The sequence below is a fragment of the Lampetra fluviatilis genome, chromosome 32, assembly GCF_964198595.1.
Source record: "Lampetra fluviatilis chromosome 32, kcLamFluv1.1, whole genome shotgun sequence".
In the NCBI taxonomy this organism is placed as follows: domain Eukaryota; kingdom Metazoa; phylum Chordata; class Hyperoartia; order Petromyzontiformes; family Petromyzontidae; genus Lampetra; species Lampetra fluviatilis.
The window spans coordinates 4,287,941-4,315,124 of NC_136306.1; the positions used below are offsets into that span (position 1 = coordinate 4,287,941).

The 27,184-nt window shown below is 56.4% G+C and overlaps 1 protein-coding gene across 1 annotated transcript; it reads right to left on the minus strand.

Moving 5' to 3' along the window:
* Positions 1-954: 954 nt before the first annotated feature.
* Positions 955-26,814, minus strand: LOC144943818 (ETS domain-containing protein Elk-3-like). Its single transcript, XM_078871665.1, has 5 exons — positions 26,544-26,814; positions 10,785-11,063; positions 9,497-10,396; positions 8,316-8,435; positions 955-1,823 (listed from the first exon to the last, which is right to left on the minus strand). The coding sequence occupies exons 2-5, from the start codon at positions 10,989-10,991 to the stop codon at positions 1,722-1,724; spliced, it is 1,329 nt and encodes a 442-aa protein (XP_078727791.1). The 5' UTR covers positions 10,992-11,063; positions 26,544-26,814; the 3' UTR covers positions 955-1,721.
* Between the last annotated feature and the right edge of the window lie 370 nt (positions 26,815-27,184).

The window sequence follows — 27,184 nt, forward strand, 5'->3', positions numbered from 1 at the left end:
ACAAAAATATTCGTATAAACATTGTCGAATACAAAAGAGTCGAGATTGTATATATTTACATTGTAAAAAAAACAAGTTTTAGTACTGCATATAAAATATTCACTTGTATATAACAATAACATTGCTGCTGCTGTTGTTGATGATGATGCTAATGATGATAAAGGTCTCATTGTATTTTTCGTGGTACAGCTGGGCCCGACAGCTGCCTAGATACCTCTACTCTGCCTCAATATATTAATACCCCACGTGGTATACAGGAGGTCGTGGGTTCGATCCCGACCCTGATGCCTGCATATTTGGAGTTTGCTTGTTCTCCCTGTGGTCGTGTGGATTTTTCTCCAGGGCCTCCGGATTTTGGCTGCTATAAATATCCACGCGATAAGCCACTTCGTATAGCTATCATTTGATGCCAAGTCGCTTCTGAAAAGGGAGATATGTAACTCAGTGGGCCTTACCTGGTTAAATGTAAAAATTGTTTTTTAATATATATAGTTTAATATACATAACAATTCTACGATTCCACTTGGTTAACCCAAGAAAGCCTCTCTGACTCTCATGGAGGGTCTTGCCAGATATTCGCTGTAGGCAACGATGATTGGCGACGTAGATTCAAATTGAGTAACTCGGCGGTGTCATTTGTTTAAAATTTTAACCGCGACACCGTCACACAATGGCCTACTCTTGTGAATAACGTCACGGAATCTTTAGTGTCCACTGTGAAGCAGACGGCGCGTGGTATTGTCATGGTTAATACATCCTTAGTATTAGTCAGGGTGGCCTGCCGGATTCAAACCGCAAACCTCTGCAACAAGTGGCTGGGCCATGTGTCTGTGTGTGTGTGCTGACAGAACTTGCCACGAGACAGCCAAATATGGAACATTTGGGCCATGACTGCTCTGGAGCTGCCCTTAGCTGCCCCCCAACTACACCCCCCCCCCCCAAATGCCCCCAAATGCAGTAGTGGGGTCATTGGTCTAATCACAGGGAAGTAATACAATTCACCACTGTCCCCCACCCCAGCGATGCGATTGATTGCCACGTATTCAAAATCGATTTCGGTTCGTGATTCGATTCCAAAATCCATCATTATTATGATTCTTCTTTTCGTTTCATAAGAATGTTGTTCTGAGCTGCATTTGCGCAAGTCACATGAGCGTAAGACGAAGACTCCGAGAATGATGAGACGAGAGAGCGAGTCCCACTTAGCACCGAGCAACGTCGTCGGCCAAATCATCATCAGCATCATCACAAGCAGCACCATCAGCACCACCACCATCATCATTCTCCGACCCACATTTAGACAGTTGTTCGTGCGTAGAGGGAAACCACAGTCCGGGCCAATTTGGGGGTTGGGGGTGGGGAAATCGAGCACCCCATTGTCACCTCCCACTCCTCACCACCCGCCCCCCCTTTCTTATTGAGGTGGCAAAGACCAATGAGGTGGTAGTGTGGGGGGTAGAATGTGCGTGTCTGGGGTGGGACGAGGCAGTGGGGTGCTGACGGGAGACAGCGAGGGGGAGTGCAATTCACCCAAAATCAAGCGCCGTTGGGGGGAGGGGGGTCTCCTCCCCCCCCACCCTGTCCCTCCAAACAAACGGGGTGGTGAGGAAGGGGGCTGATGTCGTGCCCCCCTCAATTCCTTGCCCTCCGCGGAGCCCCCCTCCCTCGTTCCCCATTCCCCTCCTCCACGCCCTGTCCAGGTGTGGCCAGGTGCGGCTCAGTCACACTTTTTGGGAGCCGTGAGCCAGCTGCAGGGAGCCCGGGCCCCCATCGACTCCTGGCATGGGGAGGCCGAGCAGGGGGGCAGCGCCCGGGAGAGGGAACTGCGGGTGGGGGCGAGGTGGGGAGGAATTGGGGGGAGGGGGGGCAGGAGGAGGGAGGGAGGGAGGGGGAGGAGAGAGACGCATAGCGTAACGTTACCACAGGACTGCGAGTAAACGATACTCAGCACGTAACTGTGATGATAGATTCACTGGGCCTACCAGTTGCAATGGTGAACGATGTGAGAGCAGGTTTTCAAGTGGGGTTTTGCTTAACCCAGTGAGCACTCAGGACATCAGGATGGAGTCTCGTTTGGGATGGAGTCTCATTCACCACAAGTGTCAAAAGCAAATAAAGCAAATACAATAAAGTATAGACGATGGTGGTACAGATGACGATGGTGGTGGAGATGACCATGGTGGTAGAGATGGCGATGGTGATGGAGATGGCGATGGTGGTGGAGATGGCGATGGTGGTGGAGATGGCGATGGTGGTGGAGATGGCGATGGTGGTGGAGATGGCGATGGTGGTGGAGATGACCATGGTGGTAGAGATGGCGATGGTGATGGAGATGGCGATGGTGGTGGAGATGGCGATGGTGGTGGAGATGACCCTGGTGGTGGAGATGGCGATGGTGGTGGAGATGGCGATGGTGATCGAGATGGCGATGGTGATGGAGATGGGGATGGTGGTGGAGATGACCATGGTGGTGGAGATGGCGATGGTGATGGAGATGGCGATGGTGGTGGAGATGGCGATGGTGATGGAGATGGCGATGGTGGTGGAGATGGCGATGGTGGTGGAGATGGCGATGGTGGTGGAGATGGCGATGGTGGTGGAGATGGCCATGGTGATGGAGATGGCGATGGTGGTGGAGATGGCGATGGTGGTGGAGATGGCGATGGTGATGGAGATGGCGATGGTGGTGGAGATGGCGATGGTGGTGGAGATGGCGATGGTGGTGGAGATGGCGATGGTGATGGAGATGACCATGGTGGTGGAGATGGCGATGGTGGTGGAGATGGCGATGGTGGTGGAGATGGCCATGGTGATGGAGATGGCGATGGTGGTGGAGATGGCAATGGTGATGGAGATGGCGATGGTGGTGGAGATGGCGATGGTGATGGAGATGACCATGGTGGTGGAGATGGCGATGGTGGTGGAGATGGCCATGGTGATGGAGATGGCCATGGTGATGGAGATGGCGATGGTGGTGGAGATGGCGATGGTGGTGGAGATGGCGATGGTGGTGGAGATGGCGATGGTGGTGGAGATGGCCATGGTGATGGAGATGGCGATGGTGGTGGAGATGGCGATGGTGGTGGAGATGACCATGGTGGTGGAGATGGCCATGGTGGTGGAGATGACCATGGTGGTGGAGATGACCATGGCGGTGGAGATGACCTGGTGGTGGAGATGACCTGGTGGTAGAGATGACCATGGTGGTGGAGATGACCATGGTGGTGGAGATGACCATGGCGGTGGAGATGGCGATGGTGGTGGAGATGACCTGGTGGTAGAGATGGCCATGGTGGTGGAGATGGCCATGGCGGTGGAGATGGCGATGGTGGTGGAGATGACCTGGTGGTAGAGATGGCCATGGTGGTGGAGATGGCGATGGTGGTGGAGATGACCTGGTGGTAGAGATGGCCTGGAGGTAGAGATGGCGATGGTGGTGGAGATGGCCATGGTGATGGAGATGACCATGGCGGTGGAGATGGCGATGGTGGTGGAGATGACCTGGTGGTAGAGATGGCCATGGTGGTGGAGATGGCCATGGCGGTGGTGATGGCGATGGTGGTAGAGATGGCCATGGTGGTGGAGATGGCGATGGTGGTGGAGATGACCTGGTGGTAGAGATGGCCTGGTGGTAGAGATGGCCATGGTGGTGGAGATGGCCATGGTGATGGAGATGGCGATGGTGGTGGAGATGGCGATGGTGGTGGAGATGACCTGGTGGTAGAGATGGCGATGGTGGTGGAGATGACCATGGTGGTGGAGATGGCCATGGTGGTGGAGATGACCATGGTGGTGGAGATGACCATGGTGGTGGAGATGACCTGGTGGTGGAGATGACCTGGTGGTAGAGATGACCATGGTGGTGGAGATGACCATGGTGGTGGAGATGACCATGGCGGTGGAGATGGCGATGGTGGTGGAGATGGCGATGGTGGTGGAGATGACCATGGTGGTGGAGATGACCATGGTGGTGGAGATGACCATGGCGGTGGAGATGGCGATGGTGGTGGAGATGACCATGGTGGTGGAGATGGCCATGGTGGTGGAGATGACCATGGTGGTGGAGATGACCATGGTGGTGGAGATGACCTGGTGGTGGAGATGACCTGGTGGTAGAGATGGCCATGGTGGTGGAGATGACCATGGTGGTGGAGATGACCTGGTGGTAGAGATGGCCATGGTGGTGGAGATGGCGATGGTGGTGGAGATGACCTGGTGGTAGAGATGGCCATGGTGGTGGAGATGGCCATGGTGGTGGAGATGACCATGGTGGTGGAGATGACCATGGTGATGGAGATGGCGATGGTGGTGGAGATGGCAATGGTGGTGGAGATGGCGATGGTGGTGGAGATGGCGATGGTGGTGGAGATGGCGATGGTGGTGGAGATGGCGATGGTGATGGAGATGACGATGGTGGTGGAGATGGCGATGGTGATGGAGATGACGATGGTGGTGGAGATGGCGATGGTGGTGGAGATGGCGATGGTGGTGGAGATGGCGATGGTGGTGGAGATGGCGATGGTGATGGAGATGACGATGGTGGTGGAGATGGCGATGGTGATGGAGATGGCGATGGTGATGGAGATGACGATGGTGGTGAAGATGGCGATGGTGATGGAGATGGCGATGGTGGTGGAGATGGTGATGGTGGTGGAGATGGCGATGGTGGTGGAGATGGCGATGGTGGTGGAGATGGCGATGGTGGTGGAGATGGCGATGGTGGTGGAGATGGCGATGGTGGTGGAGATGGCGATGGTGGTGGAGATGGCGATGGTGGTGGAGATGGCGATGGTGGTGGAGATGGCGATGGTGGTGGAGATGGCCATGGTGGTGGAGATGGCGATGGTGGTGGAGATGGCGATGGTGGTGGAGATGGCGATGGTGGTGGAGATGGCGATGGTGGTGGAGATGGCGATGGTGGTGGAGATGACGATGGTGGTGGAGATGGCGATGGTGGTGGAGATGGCGATGGTGGTGGAGATGGCGATGGTGATGGAGATGACGATGGTGGTGGAGATGGCGATGGTGATGGAGATGACGATGGTGGTGGAGATGGCGATGGTGGTGGAGATGGCGATGGTGGTGGAGATGGCGATGGTGGTGGAGATGGCGATGGTGGTGGAGATGACGATGGTGGTGGAGATGGCGATGGTGATGGAGATGACGATGGTGGTGAAGATGGCGATGGTGATGGAGATGGCGATGGTGATGGAGATGGCGATGGTGGTGGAGATGGCCATGGTGGTGGAGATGGCGATGGTGGTGGAGATGGCGATGGTGGTGGAGATGGCGATGGTGGTGGAGATGGCGATGGTGGTGGAGATGGCGATGGTGGTGGAGATGGTGGTGGAGATGGCGATGGTGGTAGAGATGGCCATGGTGGTGGAGATGGCGATGGTGGTGGAGATGGCCATGGTGGTGGAGATGGCGATGGTGGTGGAGATGGCGATGGTGGTGGAGATGGCGATGGTGGTGGAGATGGCCATGGTGGTGGAGATGGCCATGGTGGTGGAGATGGCGATGGTGGTGGAGATGGCCATGGTGGTGGAGATGGCGATGGTGGTGGAGATGGCGATGGTGGTGGAGATGGCGATGGTGGTGGAGATGGCCATGGTGGTGGAGATGGCGATGGTGGTGGAGATGGCCATGGTGGTGGAGATGGCCATGGTGGTGGAGATGGCGATGGTGGTGGAGATGGCGATGGTGGTAGAGATGGCCATGGTGGTGGAGATGGCGATGGTGGTGGAGATGGCCATGGTGGTGGAGATGGCGATGGTGGTGGAGATGGCGATGGTGATGGAGATGGCGATGGTGGTGGAGATGGCGATGGTGGTGGAGATGACCATGGTGGTGGAGATGGCCATGGTGGTGGAGATGACCATGGTGGTGGAGATGGCGATGGTGGTGGAGATGACCATGGTGGTGGAGATGGCGATGGTGGTGGAGATGGCGATGGTGGTGGAGATGACCATGGTGGTGGAGATGGACATGGTGGTGGAGATGACCATGGTGGTGGAGATGGCGATCGTGGTGAAGATGGCGATGGTGGTGGAGATGACCATGGTGGTGGAGATGACCATGGTGGTGGAGATGGCCATGGTGGTGGAGATGACCATGGTGGTGGAGATGGTGGTGGAGATGGCGATGGTGGTGGAGATGGCGATGGTGGTGGAGATGGCGATGGTGGTGGAGATGGCGATGGTGGTGGAGATGGCGATGGTGGTGGAGATGACCATGGTGGTGGAGATGGCGATGGTGGTGGAGATGACCATGGTGGTGGAGATGACCATGGTGGTGGAGATGGCCATGGTGGTGGAGATGGCCATGGTGGTGGAGATGACCATGGTGGTGGAGATGGCGATGGTGGTGGAGATGGCGATGGTGGTGGAGATGGCGATGGTGGTGAAGATGGCCATGGTGGTGGAGATGGCGATGGTGGTGGAGATGGCGATGGTGGTGGAGATGGCGATGGTGGTGGAGATGGCGATGGTGGTGGAGATGGCGATGGTGGTGGAGATGGCGATGGTGGTGGAGATGGCGATGGTGGTGGAGATGGCGATGGTGGTGGAGATGGCCCTGGTGGTGGAGATGGCGATGGTGGTGGAGATGGCGATGGTGGTGGAGATGGCGATGGTGGTGGAGATGACCATGGTGGTGGAGATGGCCCTGGTGGTGGAGATGGCGATGGTGGTGGAGATGGCGATGGTGGTGGAGATGGCCATGGTGGTGGAGATGGCGATGGTGGTGGAGATGGCGATGGTGGTGGAGATGGCCATGGTGGTGGAGATGGCGATGGTGGTGGAGATGGCCATGGTAGTGGAGATGGCGATGGTGGTGGAGATGGCGATGGTGGTGGAGATGGCCATGGTGGTGGAGATGGCGATGGTGGTGGAGATGGCCATGGTGGTGGAGATGGCCATGGTGGTGGAGATGGCGATGGTGGTGGAGATGGCGATGGTGGTAGAGATGGCCATGGTGGTGGAGATGGCGATGGTGGTGGAGATGGCCATGGTGGTGGAGATGGCGATGGTGGTGGAGATGGCGATGGTGATGGAGATGGCGATGGTGGTGGAGATGGCGATGGTGGTGGAGATGACCATGGTGGTGGAGATGGCCATGGTGGTGGAGATGACCATGGTGGTGGAGATGGCGATGGTGGTGGAGATGACCATGGTGGTGGAGATGGCGATGGTGGTGGAGATGGCGATGGTGGTGGAGATGACCATGGTGGTGGAGATGGACATGGTGGTGGAGATGACCATGGTGGTGGAGATGGCGATCGTGGTGGAGATGGCGATGGTGGTGGAGATGACCATGGTGGTGGAGATGACCATGGTGGTGGAGATGGCCATGGTGGTGGAGATGACCATGGTGGTGGAGATGGCGATGGTGGTGGAGATGGCGATGGTGGTGGAGATGGCGATGGTGGTGGAGATGGCGATGGTGGTGGAGATGGCGATGGTGGTGGAGATGACCATGGTGGTGGAGATGGCGATGGTGGTGGAGATGACCATGGTGGTGGAGATGACCATGGTGGTGGAGATGGCCATGGTGGTGGAGATGGCCATGGTGGTGGAGATGACCATGGTGGTGGAGATGGCGATGGTGGTGGAGATGGCGATGGTGGTGGAGATGGCGATGGTGGTGGAGATGGCCATGGTGGTGGAGATGGCGATGGTGGTGGAGATGGCGATGGTGGTGGAGATGGCGATGGTGGTGGAGATGGCGATGGTGGTGGAGATGGCGATGGTGGTGGAGATGGCGATGGTGGTGGAGATGGCGATGGTGGTGGAGATGGCGATGGTGGTGGAGATGGCCCTGGTGGTGGAGATGGCGATGGTGGTGGAGATGGCGATGGTGGTGGAGATGGCGATGGTGGTGGAGATGACCATGGTGGTGGAGATGGCCCTGGTGGTGGAGATGGCGATGGTGGTGGAGATGGCGATGGTGGTGGAGATGGCCATGGTGGTGGAGATGGCGATGGTGGTGGAGATGGCCATGGGGTTGGAGATGGCGATGGTGGTGGAGATGGCGATGGTGGTGGAGATGGCCATGGTGGTGGAGATGGCGATGGTGGTGGAGATGGCCATGGTAGTGGAGATGGCGATGGTGGTGGAGATGGCGATGGTGGTGGAGATGGCCATGGTGGTGGAGATGGCGATGGTGGTGGAGATGGCCATGGTGGTGGAGATGGCGATGGTGGTGGAGATGGCGATGGTGGTGGAGATGGCGATGGTGGTGGAGATGGCGATGGTGATGGAGATGGCGATGGTGGTGGAGACGACGATGTTGGCGGAGATGGTGACGTGACCCACCTGGAAGGCGAGGTGTGAGCCCGTGAGCCGCCCCCCGGGGCTGCGTGGGGGCAGGGGGCTCAGCGTGCTCCAGAAGTGCAGCGAGGGCAGCAGCGGACTTGGCGTGAGCAGCACAGGGGTCTGAGGGACACGCATCCACAAAACCATCATCCCTCCGCCGCCGCTAAAACCACTACCACTTTGTTGGATCCGAACAGAGGTCGCCGTCATACGTACGGACGGACACTAAACGCCCCCTTCCTCCGCCGTCATGAAAACGTGGAATTTCCACAGGCAGGGTTAAGGTGCATCAGTCTATTTTAGCTAAGGGTCACCAATAAAGATTAAAGCCTCCCCCTCTCCACCAGGGTTATTTGACTTGACCATACTTCACGCTGGTCAGTGTAGGTTAGGGAAGGTGGGGAGCACAGCAGTGCAGTACAACAGGCACTTTTGCTGCATTGCCCTCTGATGCTCACTTGCATGCAACGTTTTGGGCCGTTGTTTGACGTTGGGCTAAAGTTGAGCAACGTTGGTTAAATGTGGGCCAACGTTGGTTGAACGTTGGTGGGACGTTGGATCATCGTAGGTTGGACGTTGTTTGACGTTGGGCTAACGTTGGTCCAATGTCAACTGACGTTGGCCCAACGTTTGTATGTTTACTGGGCATCTCATAGCTTTGTGTATTTCACAGATATCTTTGTGATCCACAACCCTTGCTTCTGAGACGTGCGCTAGCACGCGTGGGCCCCACGCCAGCAAGGGATTTATGCTGGATCAGGAGAGGGGGGTCGAGAAAGATTAAGCGGGGATCAGCAGGGACCATGAGGGGTCAAGTGGGGTCAGAGGGAAATGGACGGGGCCAGAAAGGGGGTAAAGAGAGGGTCAAGGAAGCCACCGGCATTGGGATCGTCAAATGAGGCGCCGTAGGGTCAGGTGAGATCAGAAGTCAGAGGGGGTCAAGAGGGCTCAGGAGAAGTCAGGTGGGGTCACGAGCAGACAGAGAACAGCAGGAGTCAGAAAGTGTCAGCAGGGTTCAAGGGGGGTCAGCAGGGACTAGGAGGGGTAGGACGAGACGACGTGGGGTCGAGATGCATCGGTGCATTTTATGTAACGAGCAGAGATCAGGAGAGGTCACGCGGGTCGGGCGAGGTCAGGCGAGGTTAGGAGGGTGTATTGGGGCCCAGGGCCCCTCCACTCACGTTGGGGCCGTAGAAGCCCTGCGCAAGGGCCCCGCACAGCAGGGGCTGCAGCGAGGGGCTGTGTGGGGGGCCCGCGTCCCCGCCCTGCGCATGCAGCAGCAGCTGAGCGTGCAGCCCAAGCTCGAGGCCTAGCGGTCGGGCCTTGGCGCGGCCCCCGGATGCCGCTGGCGACACGATGACCCCCGCGGAGGCGGCGCCACCGCTGCCACCGCCATGCGGCGGCACGGGACCCCTCTCCACCTTCAGGTTTAGCGGTTGCTCATCGTCATCGGGAGCTTCCGGCCGTCGCTGCTGCTGCTGCCGCTGCTGGTGCCACTGCTGCTGGTGGTGGTGGTGGTGCTGGTTGTCGTGGTGGTGCTGCTGCTGGGAGACCACCGTCCTGCAGGGGCCGTCGAACCCCTCGCTCTTGACCGCGCGCAGGGTCCCCCCGGATCTCTTGAGAGCGTAGAGCGCCATCGCCGGGTGGAGGCCTCCGGCCAGGGCCCGGCCCAGCGGGCCCACGCGGTACGCCATTGCCGACGACAGCAAAGACATCTCCTCATCGTCGTCGTCCTCCTCCTCATCGCGGTCCACGTCTTCATCGTCGTCCTCGTCCTCTGCACCCATCTCCTCCTCTTCACCGTCGTCGTCATCGTCTTCGTCGAGCAGCTGCCGTTGCTGGGCGGGCGTGGGGCTGCGCGGCTCGGCCTTGATGAATGGTGCAGGCGGCAGCGTGCAGTAGTCGCCGGAAGCTGGCTCGGGGCCCTGGCTCCCGTAAGGCCTCGGTGATAGGTCACCGCCGCCGCCGCTGACCCCGCCGTTGACCCCGCCGGCACGGCCCTGCAGGCCGTCGGCCTTCATGTCAGGGAATGACACGAACTTGTAGACGAACTTCTGTCCATTCACCTTTTTGATGATGTTCTGCGGAGCATGGGGGAGGGGGGAGGGGGAGCACACGTGGGGAGCTAGGGAGCAACTCACGACCAAATGGCCAAATGGCTCTGAATCTGGGGAAGCTAAGCGGGGGTTGAGCCTGGTCGGGACGATGCCATGTGGCCCGAGTTAGTGCGTTCGCTGTTTGTGGCCGACGTTCGTGGTTCTAGCCCGACGGCTGCCCCAGTTGTCATTACACCACGGCGCCGGCACACGATGGTCTACTCTTGTAAACGACGACACAGGGATCTTTAACGTTCGCTGTGAGTGAAGCAGACGGCACGCAGTGTGTTTACAGTTGTCACCGTGTCCCCATGTCACCGTGTCCCCCTGTCACCGTGTCCCCCTGTCACCGTGTCCCCGTATCCCCCCCCACCTTGTCGTAGTAGTATCTGAGCGCCCTGCTCAGCTTGTCGTAGTTCATGTTGGTCTTGTTCTTGCGCAGCCCCCACAGGCGCGCCACCTCCTCCGCCTGCAGCAGCTTGAACTCCCCGTCCGCCGAGATCCAGCGGATGAGCTGCTCGTGCCTCGGGTCCAGCAGCAGCTGCAGCAGGAACTGCCACAGCGTGATGGCGCTCTCCATGATGGGCCCCGGGCAGGGGGGGTGGGGGGGGGGAGCTTGCACGGGGGGGGGAGACGAGAGATGTGTGCCGACCTGTCAGACGGGGCGGGGCGGGGGGGGTCAGAGCGACCACCTAATGTGACCTTACTTCGTACAGATGCTGAAGACCAGAGATCAGTCCACTCACGTGACTGCGGTGATGGTGACCAAACGGCGGAACGCATCATCGGCAACTCGTCAAGGAGCATAAACCATCACGCAAACTCTGGTCGGCCTCACAGCGTGTGGCTTTTGGCTGGCCATTGACACAAAGATGGCCACCGCATCGCGCTCTTTCAGATGCGCTTCTGCGGCCGTTTGGAACGCACTTCCATTATTAGGAAGCCACTGGAGCGATGTACTTTTACATCATCTAGATTAAAAACGAATTTGTTTACAACTGCTTTTTGTTTTTAGTTTGTTGTCCTGCCGCTGCACTTCCGATTATCACGGTTGGCTACGTACGGCGTGAAAGAAGTTCAACATACGTAGTACAACTCTCGTGCGGAGCAACGCTGCACAGGAAGCTTCGATGAGACCGTCGAGAGCATCGCCACCCAAAGCCACCACGTGCCTCACGACGCCGGGGACATTCAAGTCCGGGTGCTCACACAGAATCGAGGCACTGACCCCTGTGTTTGACCTGACGCCACCATCAGAGCGGGGGTCCAACCAGGAGCCCTATCTCGTCGTCGTAAACTCCCGTCAGCGTAAACCTTCTCTGTCGACGTCCTGTAGGAGACGTCGCTCAAAGCTGAAGCTATCTTTTCCCCCTTTTGAGTCCACAAAGCGTCGTTATTGACGGAGGCGTCGAGTCGTTTTGTGCTGTTATTTGCGCCTGTGCGCCGCTGCCGACGCAGCAGCATCGCCAAATAATGTGCGAACCGAACGGTAAAGTCCGGGTCAATACAATGGTCGCGATCCCTTGCAATGTCAACATCTGGTCAGGGCCAAAATCTGCTGATGAGACACTGAATATCCAAACCGTTTTGAGAGTTAAATTCTGCTTGTGTTGAACCAATGCTCCCGAAATTATGCACTCCCACACATGCGGCTGATGAGATGCTTAAAACATATGCGCTTATTAAATTATTCATTCATACGACGGGACAGATGGGTGAAAGGGGCGAATTTTTGCTGCGTATTTATTCTGATTTAACGAGACCCCCGTCTGCAGTCCCGAAGTGTGAGGGTTTTTGTGGTGGGTGGGGTGAAGCTTCAGGGGGCTCACCCCCCCTCCCCTCTCCTGTCGAAGGCTCAGCCACCCCCCAGCGACCCGTTCTATATCGCCCATTTGTCTACACGAGTTGGAGGGACGGGGAGTGATTGAGGGGGGGGGGGTCGCAGCCTCTCTGGGTCAGGCTGTGAGACACGAGCAGGACCGCAGTGCTCGCTACTCGTTCTGTTCAGCGTTTAGGGTTTGTTGTTTAAAGTGTATTTGACGTGCACTGCACTGTGTCGTCGTGCCCCCCCCCCCCCGGAGTTTATGTATCCCCCCCCACCACTCCCCGCCACACGCCACGCGGTCACGCTCCAGGCGTTCCGGTCACAGGGGCAGAGTCGACCTGAGTTGACGTGACCCTCGGTGGGCCGGACACGAGGCAATCGTTTATATCTATACCGTATGTAATGCCCCTCCATGTAAAACAATTAAAGTGTTTTGTACACATCACATCAGCCACACGGCGCTCTAGGAGTGTGAACTCATTGTAATAGGTGAAGATCTGCTCAAATCGCCCCTTGTGGAAACTTAAACAGATTAAGCAGACTACGTCTTCTTCGCATATCTGTGCTTTCACGTTAAAATATAAATGTCAAGTAGATTTCTTTACACATCCCATCAGCTGCACGCCTTTCTGGGAGTGCATAATAGCACACGAATGAAGGGACGTTAAAGGCGGCTGGAGGGGTGGATTGGTTGGTGGCGAGGAAGGGTTCTAATTGAACACCCGAGCGAATGTCTGGGCCAGTCACGAGTGTCTGCGCTCGGATCCCAGAACCCCGTATGTCGGGGGCTCAGCGAGGACCCGCGGCGATGGTTGGGGGTGGGGGGCGTGGGGTGGAGGGGGGCCCGAGGGTGGACGAGGAACGAGGGGGAGGGGAGAGGAGGGAGCGGTGGGGGTGGTCGCATTGTCAGAGCGGGAGCGGGGAGGGTGCGGAAACGGAGCCTGCCCCCCTAGGGGCGACAACAAAGCACGCGGCTCCTCCAGGGCACATGTGCGGCGGTGGTGGTGAGGTGTATGTGGGGGTGGTGGTTGGTGGTCGTGGTGTGTGCGGTGGTGAGATGTGTAGTGATGTAGTGGAGGGAGTTTTAGAGGTGTGTGGTTGTGTTGGTGGTGGTGCGGTGGTAGTGGTGAGGATGGGAGAGGGTTGTGGTGTGGTGGTGGTGATGGTGGTTGTAGTAGTAGTGGAGATGGTGTGATGGTGGTGAGGTGTGATGTGTAATAATGGTGTGCGGTCCCGTGTCAGGGAAACCAGGAGTTTGTGTCATGTGTGTAGGTTTTGTGTTTATGGTTAGGATTGTGTTTGGAGATAGGGTTATGTTTGTGGTTAGGATTGTGGTTGGGCTTAGAGTTGTGGTTGGGGTTGTGTTTGTGGTTAGGGTTCTGGGGAGTGGTAGTGTAGCTGCTATCACGCGGCGCTACGAACCTGGTGGTCCCAGTTAAATTCCCGCTCACGGTCCAATGCTACTGACAATAATTTTAACCGGTCCTGGGCTTCCCCTAGGTCGACTCAGCCTCAAATGAGTACCTGACGCACTGTGCAAACATCGCCACTAGAGAGACAAATGCGTAACGGTGGTCACCCACCCCATCGTGTGCCATTCCGCTCTTAATAGGTGCTCGCTAACAGCACCAACAGTCTGAAGACGGAAGCTTGTGTTGCCTCCGAAACGTCGTGATTTTTATCTAATTTTTATTTAATTTTACTTTTATTAATTTAAATTTTTTACCTACGTGACTTTACCGAAAAAAACATAAGAATAGTCTGTTACGGCTACACAGGGGCGATCTTTGTTAACGTGAAGTTGGCCGTCAAAGGTATTTCAAGTGCAGGTTTGTTTAGTTCAACCGGGTGAGAACGCGTGAGACACTGACGATGTCTCGTCTGCAACTGGGTCATTGGTCAGAACATCCGCGAGGTGACGACTCACGCCGACCACCTGCCTCGTGAGGATGGGGCCGTACGACAGCCAAGCTGGAAGGCCGCCAGACTGCACCAGCACCACCACCACCAACAACAATTGCCCCAACCTCGAGGATACTCGCCAGAGGTCGCAACCGGGTACCCGTACCCTACCCGATACCCGGCTACCCGTACCCAGTCGGGTACCCGGTCGGGTACGGGTACCCTGGTGCAGCCGAGTACGGGTAAGGAATCAAAACCCGTTTGCGACCTCTGATACTCGCTTTGTGGTTTAGCCTATGGCACCCCCCCCCCTCCAGTGGCAGCTGTACCTGTGCATTAGTCTGCCAGTTGTGGGGGGGGGAGACGATGCAATTGATACTGTTAACCCAGGGGTCGGCGACCTGCGGCTCCAGAGCCGCATGCGGCTCTTTAAAGGCTGCTTCGTGACGTTATTTATGGAGGACCACGTCTCGTATTCACCACAAAGTGCATTGCGGCTCTTTAAATACAGAGTTTTTTTTACCGAATTCGTTTTTTTTTTATCTTATAGTTAGTTTGGTTGCCGACCCCAGTGTTAACGCAACTGAGTAGGTATCATTTGCAGGTGTTTTTTTTTTCTTTCTTTCAAATTTGCCAAATTTGGATCGTTGACCTCAGCACACAATGGCCTACTCTTGCGAAAGACGTCGCAGGACCTTTAACGTCCGCTATGAATACGGCAAGTCGTAAGTATTTTTAGTTTTTATTCTAAATAATACACCGGCAGTATTCGTCAGGGCCGCCTGCCTGGCGCGAACCGCGAACCTCTGCAATCAGGCGGCGACCGCGGCACCGCGAGGCCGTGCGCGTCACCGCCACTCGTAATTGTAGGGGGAGAAGTTGACGTCTGAGATGGCAGTTCACCGACACTGGTGGAAGCAAGCCGCACTGCTGATGAAACCACGGTGTGTCGAAACCGGTCCAGACTTTTGGTGATGGGATGTGTACAAGAACAACAACAACAACAACAAGAAAAAGTAAGATTTTTTTTTCTTCACGTGGATATGTGGAGAAGGAGACGTTAGTTTCCACACGGGGCTCTTTTTCCGCCAAAAACTTGGCGGGAAGGAATGACTTTGATGAAACGCCGGAGAGGTTTCTGCCATTTGGCAGAAACTTCTCCGGCGGTCACGTTTAACTACTCAACTATTTTTTTTATTTTACCAGGTAAGGCCCACTGAGCTATACAGCTATTTTTCAGAGGCGGCCTGACCACAAATGATAGCTCAACGAAGTGACTTATCACGGAGAAATGCAAAGCAGCCAAAATACCACAAACGCATCTTTCTCAATGTGGAGGGAAAAACCGGAGGACGCGTAGAAAAATCCACGCCACCATGGGGAGAGCACGCAAACTCCAAATATACAGCAGCAGGCGTCATGGTCGGGATCGAACCCACGACCTCCTGCATACCAGGCGAGGGAGTTAACACCTCCTAGCCACCGTGGCATCTGTATACGGCGTAAGACGCGTGCTCGCTCACAATCACGCAAACATTGACAGGACAGAGATCACCCCGTGGAGCATGCACAGACTGTTGGGGCAAGTGGGTGACCACCACCGCGCCTGGCCGCCTTTGCTTGCCCAGCGGCGATGTTTACACATTACACCGGGTGCTCATGTCAGGACCAGGTTTCGATAATTATCACTCGTGGTGGTGGTCGCGAGCGGGAATCAAACTCGGTTCGCCGGTGTCGTAGCGCAGCACGCTAACCGCAACACTACCGCTACCCAAAGGCAAAGGTCTCCCGTATAGCCTTAACAGACTGTTGGGGCAAGTGCGATTAGCGAGCACCTAAGAAGGGCGGCACGGTACACGGAGGGGGTGGGTGGCCAGCACCACGCCCGACCGCCGTACACACACACGTACACACACACACGTACACACACACACGTACACACACACACGTACACACACACACGTACACACACGTACACACACACACGTACACACACACACGTACACACACACACGTACACACACACACGTACACACACGTACACACACACACGTACACACACACACACGTACACACACACACGTACACACACACACACGTACACACATGTACACACACACACCTACACACACACACTCACACGTACACACACGTACACACACATACACACGCACACACGCGTACACACACACACGTACACACACACACGTACACACACACACACACACGTACACACACACGTACACACATACGTACACACACACACGTACACACGCACACACACGTACACACACACACGTACACACACACACGTACACACACACACGTACACACACGTACACACACACACGTACACACACACACACGTACACACACACACGTACACACACACACACGTACACACACACACCTACACACACACACTTACACGTACACACACGTACACACACATACACACGCACACACGCGTACACACACACACGTACACACACACACGTACACACACACACACACGTACACACACACGTACACACATACGTACACACACACACGTACACACGCACACACACGTACACACACACACGTACACACACACACGTACACACACACACACACACGTACACACACACGTACACACACACGTACACACACACACACGTACACACACACACGTACACACACACACGTACACACGTACACACACGCACACACACGTACACACACACGTACACACGTACACACACTCGTCCCCGCCAACATCTGGCTCGTTGCCGCCCATTACTGCACGCAGAGAGAAAAAACCTCGCCCCCCCCCCCGCGGAGTTTCTCTACAAAGCGGCTATTTACCCCCCAACCCCACACCCCCCCCGCGCCCCCCCCCCCGCGCCCCCCTCCCCCAGCTCCTCCCTGTCTACGTTGCGAGCCCCCCCCACCCCGCCCGTTGCCCTAAACTCGTCAATGTGGGGGGCAGAGACCCCCCCCCACCACCACCACACTCTACACTCACTCAGTCTCACACTGTTACTGACACACACTCACTCACCATCCCCCACGGAATCTCACTCGCAAACCCACGCTCCCCCCACACTCAACTCACTCACAGGCTCATATCCAATCACAATCTCACAATCTCGCAATCACCCACGCTCTCACACTCTCCCGCACTCTCCCCACCGCTCTCGTACCCCCAAAGACCCCTTCCGTACGACCTAGGGCGCGACGATTGGAGCACGTGCTGCTAGCGAGCACCTATGAAGGCCGGGCCGTCAAACGAAGGCGACGTTTCCACACCGCACCAGGTGCTCATTTAAGGCTGAGTTGAGCTAGTGGAGGCCCAGAAACCGGTTCGGATATTCGTCACCGGTGATGTTGTCCGTGAGCGGGAATCGAACTCGAGTAGCCGGGTTCGTCGGGCAAATCGCAGCGCTAACCTCTGCGCCACCACTCCCCACACGGAGTCGCACACAGGCACATTCCCCCATCTCACGAACTGAGGAACGCACTCGCTCTCACGTTCATGCACACCACAGGTTCACACTCATGCAGGGACGCGTAGTCACCTCCATCCACACACACACATCCAGACACACTCAGAAGCACACTCAGACACACTCAATCACTCAAAGATGAAGATCCCCCGTATAGCCTCAGCAGACTGTTGGGGCAAGTGCTGTTAGCGAGCACCTTTGAAGGCCGGCACGGCACACGAGTGCGTGGCCAGAACCACGCCCGGACGCCTTTGTCTCTCCAGTGGCAATATTACACGCCGCTCCAAGTACTCATTTTAGGCTCAGTCGACCTAGGGGAGGCCCAGGACCGGTTTAGATCATCGTCACTGGTGATGGCCGTAGCGCAGCGCGCTCACCTCGACACTACCGCTCAATGACGCACACACCCCAACACGCGTTCACAAAACACACACATTCAGACACAGACACTCATACAAATACACTCACGGACACTCAGACACACGACCAGACACATACCCACAGTCACGCACACACTCAATATAAACGCTCATATACAAACTCAGGCACACACACAAACTGAAGAGAAACTCTCAGACACACACTCAGACACACTCTCAAACTCTCCGTGTCTCACCACCCCCACCGGAAATCCCTGCCCATGGCAGGAGAACCGCACTGGGTTAGGGGGAGAGGAGGTGGGGGGGGCAGTGATGGGGATGATGATGGGGGGGGGGTGATGGGGGTGATGGGGGGGGTGATGGGGGTGTTTTCCAGGAAGACAGGTCGAGTGTCAGTCATGAGGTGGGTGCACACCCCTCCCCTCGCCCCTCCTCCCCTCGCCCCCAAAGTCACCCACCATAGCCCCCTACTCACACAGAGTTCCCTGCTCCAGGTTTGAGACCGAAACGTTGTTTACCCAGATGAGAGCTAAGAGCGAGGCGTGACCCTCAGTTCTGCGGAGCTCCGGGGGAGGGGGGGGAGTTCGTTGATTGCAGAAATCAACTTTCATCAACTTCACGACCGCCAAACAGCGCAGAGTGACGCCGAATCGATTCATCCAGAAACACTCTCGTCCGATGTGTGTACCGTGCGTGTAACGTCGTCAGCCACGAGTGGCCGCTACATTCACAATGCGAGTACAAAAAGAGAATGGATCGTCCTACTCTCATCGTGATCATCCTACTCGTCGCCGTCATCAGTTGACTAAGGATCATCGTTATCGCCGCAAACCGCATCCACAAACATGTCCACGACGTTCCGGGTGACTCGCCTCCACCAGTTTCCGGCGAAATCGACAAATATTCGCCCGTTGCATCGTAGGATGGTGAAACCAGCTGCGATTTCCATTCTATTGCACAGACGCCTGGTGGAGCGGTGGGTGGTTAGCGCACCATGATATGAACTCGGAGTGAGTCGTTTACTCGGGCACGGCTGACATCAGTGGCGAGTTGATATCTGAACCGATCCTGAGACCGTGTCTCTACCCCACCCCCCGCAGTGAAGAATGGCCAGACAACCTACAAGCAAGAGCAGACACTACATGGGTACTCTATCATCCAGCAGTGGATTAATAGAGGTGTGCGTGCGTGTAGCTGTTGTGGCTGGAGGTTTGAGAACATTGCCTGTCAGTGTCCTCACCACGCCAAGTGGAAAATAACAAGGAAATACACCAGGGGCAACAAAGACGGGTGGGATGAGGAACCAGAATTCAATTGTTGCGCATGGGTTGTGTGTTTCTGTTTACTGGTGTCGGTGGACGTGAGCAACATGCGACGGCCTGCGCCACTCCACCACGCTGGGCTACTACTTGAGGTCACACCACACCACACCACGCCACGCCAGTTTTTTTTCTGGCCACACCACGCTAGGCCACTCGCAGGCCAGGCCAAGCAGTGCCACCCCGGGCTTGGCCACGTCATTCAAGGCCACCCCACGTGACCCCAGGCTTGACCACACCACGCCGATGAGGCCACACACCACGCGAAGCCAGGCCTGGCCAGACCACACCGTGCCACTGCCATCCCGTGTACCACAAACTCCATGGTCGGGCCAAACCATACGCTTTAGAACCCCATGAGCACACACTACGAGGCGTGATGCCACGAAAGTTCATGGTGACGCCAGAGCACGTCATGCCATGCCAGGCCACACCATGTAAAATCACACCACACCGTGTAAGCAGGGCCATTCCACAAGGCAATTCCACACAACGTGATGCCAAACCACTGCGTACTGTGCAACGGAATTCACACCACATGATGTTGGCACACCATAACACAAATTGGTAGGTGACACCGCACTGCATCACACCACACCATGCCCATCCGCACCACGTCACGCAGAAGCTCACACTATGCATAGGCCACACCGCGCCATGTAAAATGTAGCACCACATCACATATTACGACACCAAACACCATATGTTATGTCATACCACGCCAGACTACAGGTCACACCGCATCACAGGTCAGTCCACACCTCACGGTATGTCACACCACACCACATGTTATGGCCAAGCCGCACCACACCGCGCCACACAGAGGAGCGCCAGGGTTGTTCAGCTCTGAAATTAGCACCGCTTCCGCCTGAGTCTGTCCGGAAACCGGCGCCTCCTCCCCCCCTCGGGGGGCCCGGGGGGGGGAGGGGGCCACGGGGAAGGGGCCGAGTGGGTAAATTTTGGGTTGGAGCGAACAGAGGGGGGGATGTGGGTGGGGGTAACCTCCCCGTGTTCCAACCGCGGCGCTCGTGACTACCCCCCCCCCGTTCATCCCCAGCCCCCCTCCCTCCTTCCCCCCTACTTATTCCCCCCTGGAAAAATAAAATAATTACCCCCCCCCCTTGCCCACCCCCCCTCCCCAGGGGCTGACCCCTCCCCCCTCCCATGCATCAGAGTTCTTACACGTGGGGCTAGCCCCCCCACACGCACACACAGCTAATACATAACATCAGCCCCCCGCAACCATGCCACCCAATCACAGTGGCAATCACCCCTCGCCCCCCCTCCCCCCCGCGGCCCAGAACACATTCAGTTGCTCGAGGTCATGGGGATTCGTGGGTTTAGAGGGTGACTATTATCTAAATTTGACCCACGGCGTCATGGTGACATGGTTCGAGTCAATATTAATTACGACTCATGTGACACTGCGTCAGCAGGGTGGCATGAACACACGACGACGACGACAAGGACATCAACAGCTCATCCTGTCAACAACAGAAGCCGCGGTGGCCGCTTCCGATGATCCAGGGTCAGGAGTTTTGAACCCAGTGTCACGGTGGCCGAGTTAAAAACCAGAAACCATGGTCAAAGTGTTTTGACCCAGGTGTCACTGGCTGGTTAGGACCACGGATGACCCAGTTTAATCCAGAAGTCACGTTGACCGATGTCTAACCTAGGGGTCACAGGTTTTGACCAAGGGTCACGGTTACCCCATATCACGCATCCCTGCCAACACAGTCTTTCAAAACATTTTTTGGATCAAACAGCTAAATAAAGAATGCTTTTAAAACACACGCACACACAATGTAGTTTGGCATTGGCCAAATATCCAACGCTCAAAAATGTATCCGCAAATCACTCAATTAGGATCACACACAGCGGCAACCTCGCCCCCTACTGCGAAAAAAAAACACTTGGCAGGACCCTCCTGGAAACAATCCTTGGGACTCAATGAAGCTTCCTTGGCCATGCATGCCGAGTAATAATAATAAATAATCCAAAGCAGGCGATGACCCTGGCGTTTCAGGTTTTGACCTCGTGTAACGGTGACCTAGTTTGACCCCGTGGTCACGGTGACCTGGTCTCCATGGGGGGAGGGTGATGTGGGGCTCCACGTGGATAACGTCTGGTTTTTATGAAGGCATAGCAGCCACAATGCGCGTGTGTGTGTGTAATATACACGACACGCGAGGGGGCAGGTGGCCAACACCACGCCCGGCCGCCTTTGTTTCCCCAACGCTGATACTTGCGCATCGCAGCATTCAAGGCTGAGTCGAACTAGGGAAGGCCCATGACCGGTTAAAATTTTCACCGTCACTTTGAGCGGGAATCGAACTCGAGGGCACCGGGTTCACGGTGCAGCGCTAACCACTGCACTACCGCTCCCCGCATGCACAGACACACATATAGTACCCACAGCACACACATACATAACAGGCGTATCGTGTATAGTGTACTTTACACACACACCAAAGCCAAAGATCCCCCATGTAGCCTCCACAGACTGTTGGGGGTAAGTGCTTTTTCGCGAGCATGGATAAAGGCCAGGGAACGACGCCCAAGTGGATGATGTGGCCAGAAACTAAACCCGGCCGCCTTCATCTCCTCCCCGTAATGATGTCGAAGACCAGCACCGGTTCACAACTGGCGGCCGGGTTCATAAGCGCATTGCGCTAATCGCTGCGCCACCGCTCCCCAATGACACATATACGCAGACGCCACACAAACAAACATACAAAGATAGAGATCCCCTGAATAGACTTTTGGGGCAAGTGCTGCTAGCGAGCACGGCCAGTACCACGCTCGGCCGATGTTTACACATCGTACCAGGTACTCATTTGAGGTCCAGGATTGGTTCAGATAATCGCCACCAATGTTGGTCGTGAGCGGGAATCGAACTCGTGCAGTTGGGTTCGTAGCGCAGTGCGCTAACTACTACAGTACCGCTCCCCATCCCACACAGACACCAACGCACTTACTCATCTGTTTACAAAGAGCTCCAAGCCACGTGAATGTAAATTGTGAAATAATCCGTTGGCACAGAAAAGTCGATTCCCATGCGTCAAGATATCCACATTGAAACACACACACACACTGACAAAGACAAATATCCCCCGTATAGCCGTGAGCAGGATGTTGGGTCAAGTTGTTGGTGTGGCCGGAACCACGCCCGGCGGCCTTTGTCTCCCCGGTGCTGGTGTTTACTTAGGGAAGTCCTAGGACCGCTTCAGATGGGACTGAATCTCAGGTAAGCTGAGTTCGTGGCGCAGTGCGCTTAACCACTGAGCCGCCGCTCTCCACACTCAACCACCGCTCGACAGAATCGGAAAGTCACGAGTTCACATGCAAATCGGTGTTTGCGACCTAGCCCATCATCTTCCGTGGTCGATAAAATTGCAACCACGCTGGTGGGAAGTCCTGCGGATAACTGGCGCCCATAAAATTGGAGTGTTTTTTGTTCCATACCAAATGGTGGTGACGTCACCGCGGCGTTGGTGCCAGGCTAGGTGTATTTTGTAGCGCACATTTTACACACACACAGACGCGTGTCTGAATGCATTGGAGTCGGCTACCCCCCCCCACGCGCCCGTCGCCCCTCCCCCAATCCCCCCCCCTACACCGGCCGGGGTCGTGGTTCCAGCCGCGTGCGGCGGGAGCCACCAACCCCTCCCCCCCTCCCCCGACCCCCCCCCACCGCCGCGCTTCCGGTGCCCCCCGGGGCACGAGTTGGGTAAGCGGAGGGGGGAGGGGGGAGGCGGGGAGGCAGGGAAGAGATTGGACCCCTTCTTAAACCCTACACCGAGATCCTCCTGCTAACTCTACCCTAACCCTACTCTGAACCCTAACTCTACCCTTAACCCAACCCCTAACTATACCCTAACCCTACTCTGAGCCCTAACTCTACCCTTAACCCAACCCCTAACTCTACCCTTAACCCAACCCCTAACTCTACCCTTAACCTTACCCCTAACTCTACCCTTAACCCAACCCCTAACTCTACCCTTAACCCAACCCCTAACTCTACCCTTAACCTTACCCCTAACTCTACCCTAACCCCGAACTCTGAACCCTAACCCCTAACTATATTCATATCCTTACCTCGAACTCTACTCTCACCCCTAACTTTATTCATATCCTTAACCCAACTCAAGTACTGACTCCGACCCCGAACTCTAAACCTAACTGTGTTAATAACCACTAACCGTAACCACTAAACTTAACCGTAACCATTCGCCCTTACCTGGTATATTTGTACATCTACCCATAACCCGAACCTTACCCCATCCCTCCCTCTCTCTACTCCTCACCTAACACTATCCAGCCGTACCCTAGACCCTCTCGCCCTATCAATACCCTAAACCCTAACTCGTACCCCTACACCCTAACCCCTGCACGCGTAACGGGGTGCGAAGCCGAACTCATCCCTCCAGAACTAAAGTGACTTCGCGAATTTCACTCGGGAAATTTTTTGTGTGCGTGGGGGTGGCGTGAGTGGTCGGGAGCGGAATCACGCAACAATGCGTGTGGGTGGGGGGGGTGAAGACAAAGGCGGTAGGGAGGAGAGAGTGAAGGGAGGGTCAGGATGGATGGTAGCGGGGGGCGGAGAGAGATGCATGGGTGCGTCCCACCTTTAGGTTGTTTTCGCCCGACCCCAAACAAACGCCGCCGGCGGGCTGAAGCTATTGTTTTTTAGCGTTTGTCTGAGAGCCCCCCACCTCACCCCGTGCCCCCCACCCAAGCTCACCGCCCTCCCACCCGCCTCCCCCTAGCTCACCCCCCCCCCCGGGCGAGCTGGCCAGATGCCCGACCACGTGCGGGAGGCGCAGGAAACGGAACCTGCCTCTCGCCAAAAGCGGAATTTGGGGCGAACGGGCGGAGAGCAAAGCTCGTGGGGACACCCTGCACCCTGCTGCTGCTGCACGCTCCTGCTGCACTTTCCTGCGCCCTCCTGATGCACCCCCTTACACATTCCTACTGGGTAATGCACCCTCCTCCACTACTCCTGCTGCACGATGCACTCTCCAGCTTCTGCGCACTCTCTTGCTGCACCCTCCTGTTGCACGCTCATGCTGCACAATGCACCCTCCTGCTGCATCCTGCTGCTGCTGCACGATTCCGCTGCACCCTCCTGCTGCATACTGCAGCCTACGGCAGCCTTCCTGCTGCTGCACCCTGCGATCGCCACGCGCACTGCCCCACCTCGCGCGCCCTGCACCGTGCCCCCCCCCAACCTCAACCTCTCTTGCACTTGCATGGCTGCGCTGGTCTACATCCCATACATTGCTGCGCTCCTTACACAGACCGTCGGGCGCGCCCCTGCACGTGTTCTCTCTACCCCCCCCCGTCCCAAGATGCCCCCCCCCTTCACTGCAGGGTTTCCACCCCCGCCCCCCCCCCCGCGAAGCGATGCAGACGTTGCGACATCGCGAAGTGGTGGGTGGGTGGCCGGAGGGGATCCCACGTGGAAGGATCGCTGACACTTACACACGGACACGTGTACATACATATGCACACGGACGCACACGTGCACGTACAACAGACGCCGTTCGCCGCTAAGTTGCGGCGACGTCGCCACGGCGATTGTGCCAGGCTAGGTGCACTTCGAGGCTTGAAGGCTCTCGCTGGCAGGAAGTCACGGAGCAGACCCAGGTGTTTTGGGTTGACTGACTGAGATGACTGGCAGATGCACCACCTGTGCTCCACACTGTGCCAACGCATTCCCGTGCACATAGATTCCTCCGTGTAGCTTAGTTTAGACTATGGGGGCAAGTGCTGTTAGCGAGCACCTATTAAAGCTGCAACGGCGCACGAGGTGGTCGCGTATCCATGGTTGCACACCCCCGCACCAGGTACTCATTCAAGGCTGAGTCGACCTAGGGGTAGGCCAAAGTCCGGTTCACATCACTCGCCAGTGATGTTCGCCGTGTCTGAGAATCGAAGTCGATTGAACACACTGGTCAATACCATCGTGCGTGTGCTTTTAAAATGAAAAATAATAGGCGACGTTTCGGACAAAGGCCCTTCTTCGTAGCACAAAACAAATCGTGTATTGTTTCCACGTGATTTTTACCCGTGATTTGTCTATGTCTCACGAAGAAGGACCATTGCCCGAAACGTCACTTATTATATATTTCCTATGAAGGCCACGGTGTTGTTATTGGCACGGAGCGTGTTGGGTTTGTTTTATTGACTGTGCTTGTGCACCACTGCCGACCCAGCAGCAGCAGCAGCGTCACTAACTGGATTGAAGTCATCTTTGGGGCGACGGGAAGGAGCGAGCTCGAGACGACTCTCTGTCATCGATTCACGAATTGATTCGTGACCGGATTCGTGACTCTCCAATGGGTTACACATCTCACGCTCCGTCAACAAGACTCGGGGTAGCGGGTAACACGCCTCCTTCACATAGCTGTCCCTCCACACACACACGAACATAAATAAACACGTATATGTTTTACGCATCACATCAGCCACACGCGAGTTCTGGGGAGTACATCATTTCAGAAGCATTGGTTCAATACAAGCAAAACTCTGGAACGGTTTCGACACGTAGTGTCTTATCAGCAGAGTCAGGCTTGCCGGAACCAATGCTGGTGACCTGCCATGTGTTTATCAAATAGGCTGGGACCCACTCTATTGCGTTTACTCCGATTAGCACGGCTGGCTACGTACGGTGAGAAAAAAGTTCAACCGTACAGCCGCACAAACTCAGACTGAGTGGCGATGCCTTGTCCGCAACTGTAATGGCTCACAAGACGTTGACGGAGGAACAGAGACGGAAGTTTACGATAAAGAGTTCGGTTCGGGCGGAAGGGTTTTTTTTTTAAGGTGAAATGTCTTCGACGGGGAAACCGCGTTAACGGGCGCAGTGACTCCACAACTCCGCACGGATGGATTTCACATCCCCAAGTCTTAACCCGATCGCCTGAACGTGAGACGAGCAATAGGTGATGGGGGAGGTGATGATGAAGGAGGTGATGGTGGTGATGGAGGTGGTGATGGTGGTGATGGAGGTGGTAGTGGTGATGATTGACTGGGTTTGAGATGGTGATGGTGGTGGAGCGGTTGATGATGGAGGTGATGGTAGCGGTGTAGACGGAAGGAGATGGTCTTGGTGGAGGTGTACGAGTGGTGGGAGGTAGTGACGATGTAGACGAACATTGAGGTAGATGGTGGCGATGTTCCTGACGATGTGTCGGTGTTGGAAGTGCTCGGTACCTGGCGAGCGGGCGCCCTGCGCAGTCAGCTCCAGGGGGGGTGGGGAGCCGGGGGCAGCCGGGGGAGCCGGGGGGAGCCAGGTGGAGCCAGGGGGAGCCAGGGGGAGCCAGGGGCAGCCGGGACGCCGCGGTCTCCGCCGCTCCTTCTCGCTGGAGTTTTGCTCCTTTGCCGGCAGCGCGCGACGGCAGGGGGCAGGCGGCAGGGGGAGGGAGCTGTGGGTTTCCGGTGCGGGGCCTCGATGTGCGAGACTCTCCCAGATCCTCCCAGGTCCCCTCCCTCTCTCCCTCCACCTCCGTAAACAATGCGGCGTCAACCCCCTCCTTTCTCCCCCCCCCACCTCTCCACCCCGGCTCCTCCAAAACCGCATCCCTCCTCATCGCTCGCTCCCCGTGCGCGCTCTGCGTTGCGCTCCGGGCACGAATTCACGTCGATGTAGACGCACACACAAAGGCAAATGTCCCCCCTGTAGCCTTTAACAAACGGTTGGGGCAAGTGTTGGTTGTGTGCACCTATTGATGCCGGTACGGCGTGGCCAACACCACGCTCGACCGCCTTTGTATCCCCGGTGCTGATATTTACACACCGCACCAGGTGCTCACTTGAGGCTGAGTCAACCTAGGGGAGGCTCGGGACCGGTTCGA

Coding starts and splice junctions, on each gene's coding strand:
- LOC144943818 (XM_078871665.1), bottom strand. CDS start 10,991: ATGGAGAGCGCCATCACGCTGTGGCAGTTCCTGCTGCAGCTGCTGCTG. Junction 10,397..10,784: donor TCAGATACTACTACGACAAG/GTGGGGGGGGAT, acceptor CATGCTCCGCAG/AACATCATCAAAAAGGTGAA. Junction 1,824..8,315: donor GCTCACACCTCGCCTTCCAG/GTGGGTCACGTC, acceptor CCCCACCCGCAG/TTCCCTCTCCCGGGCGCTGC.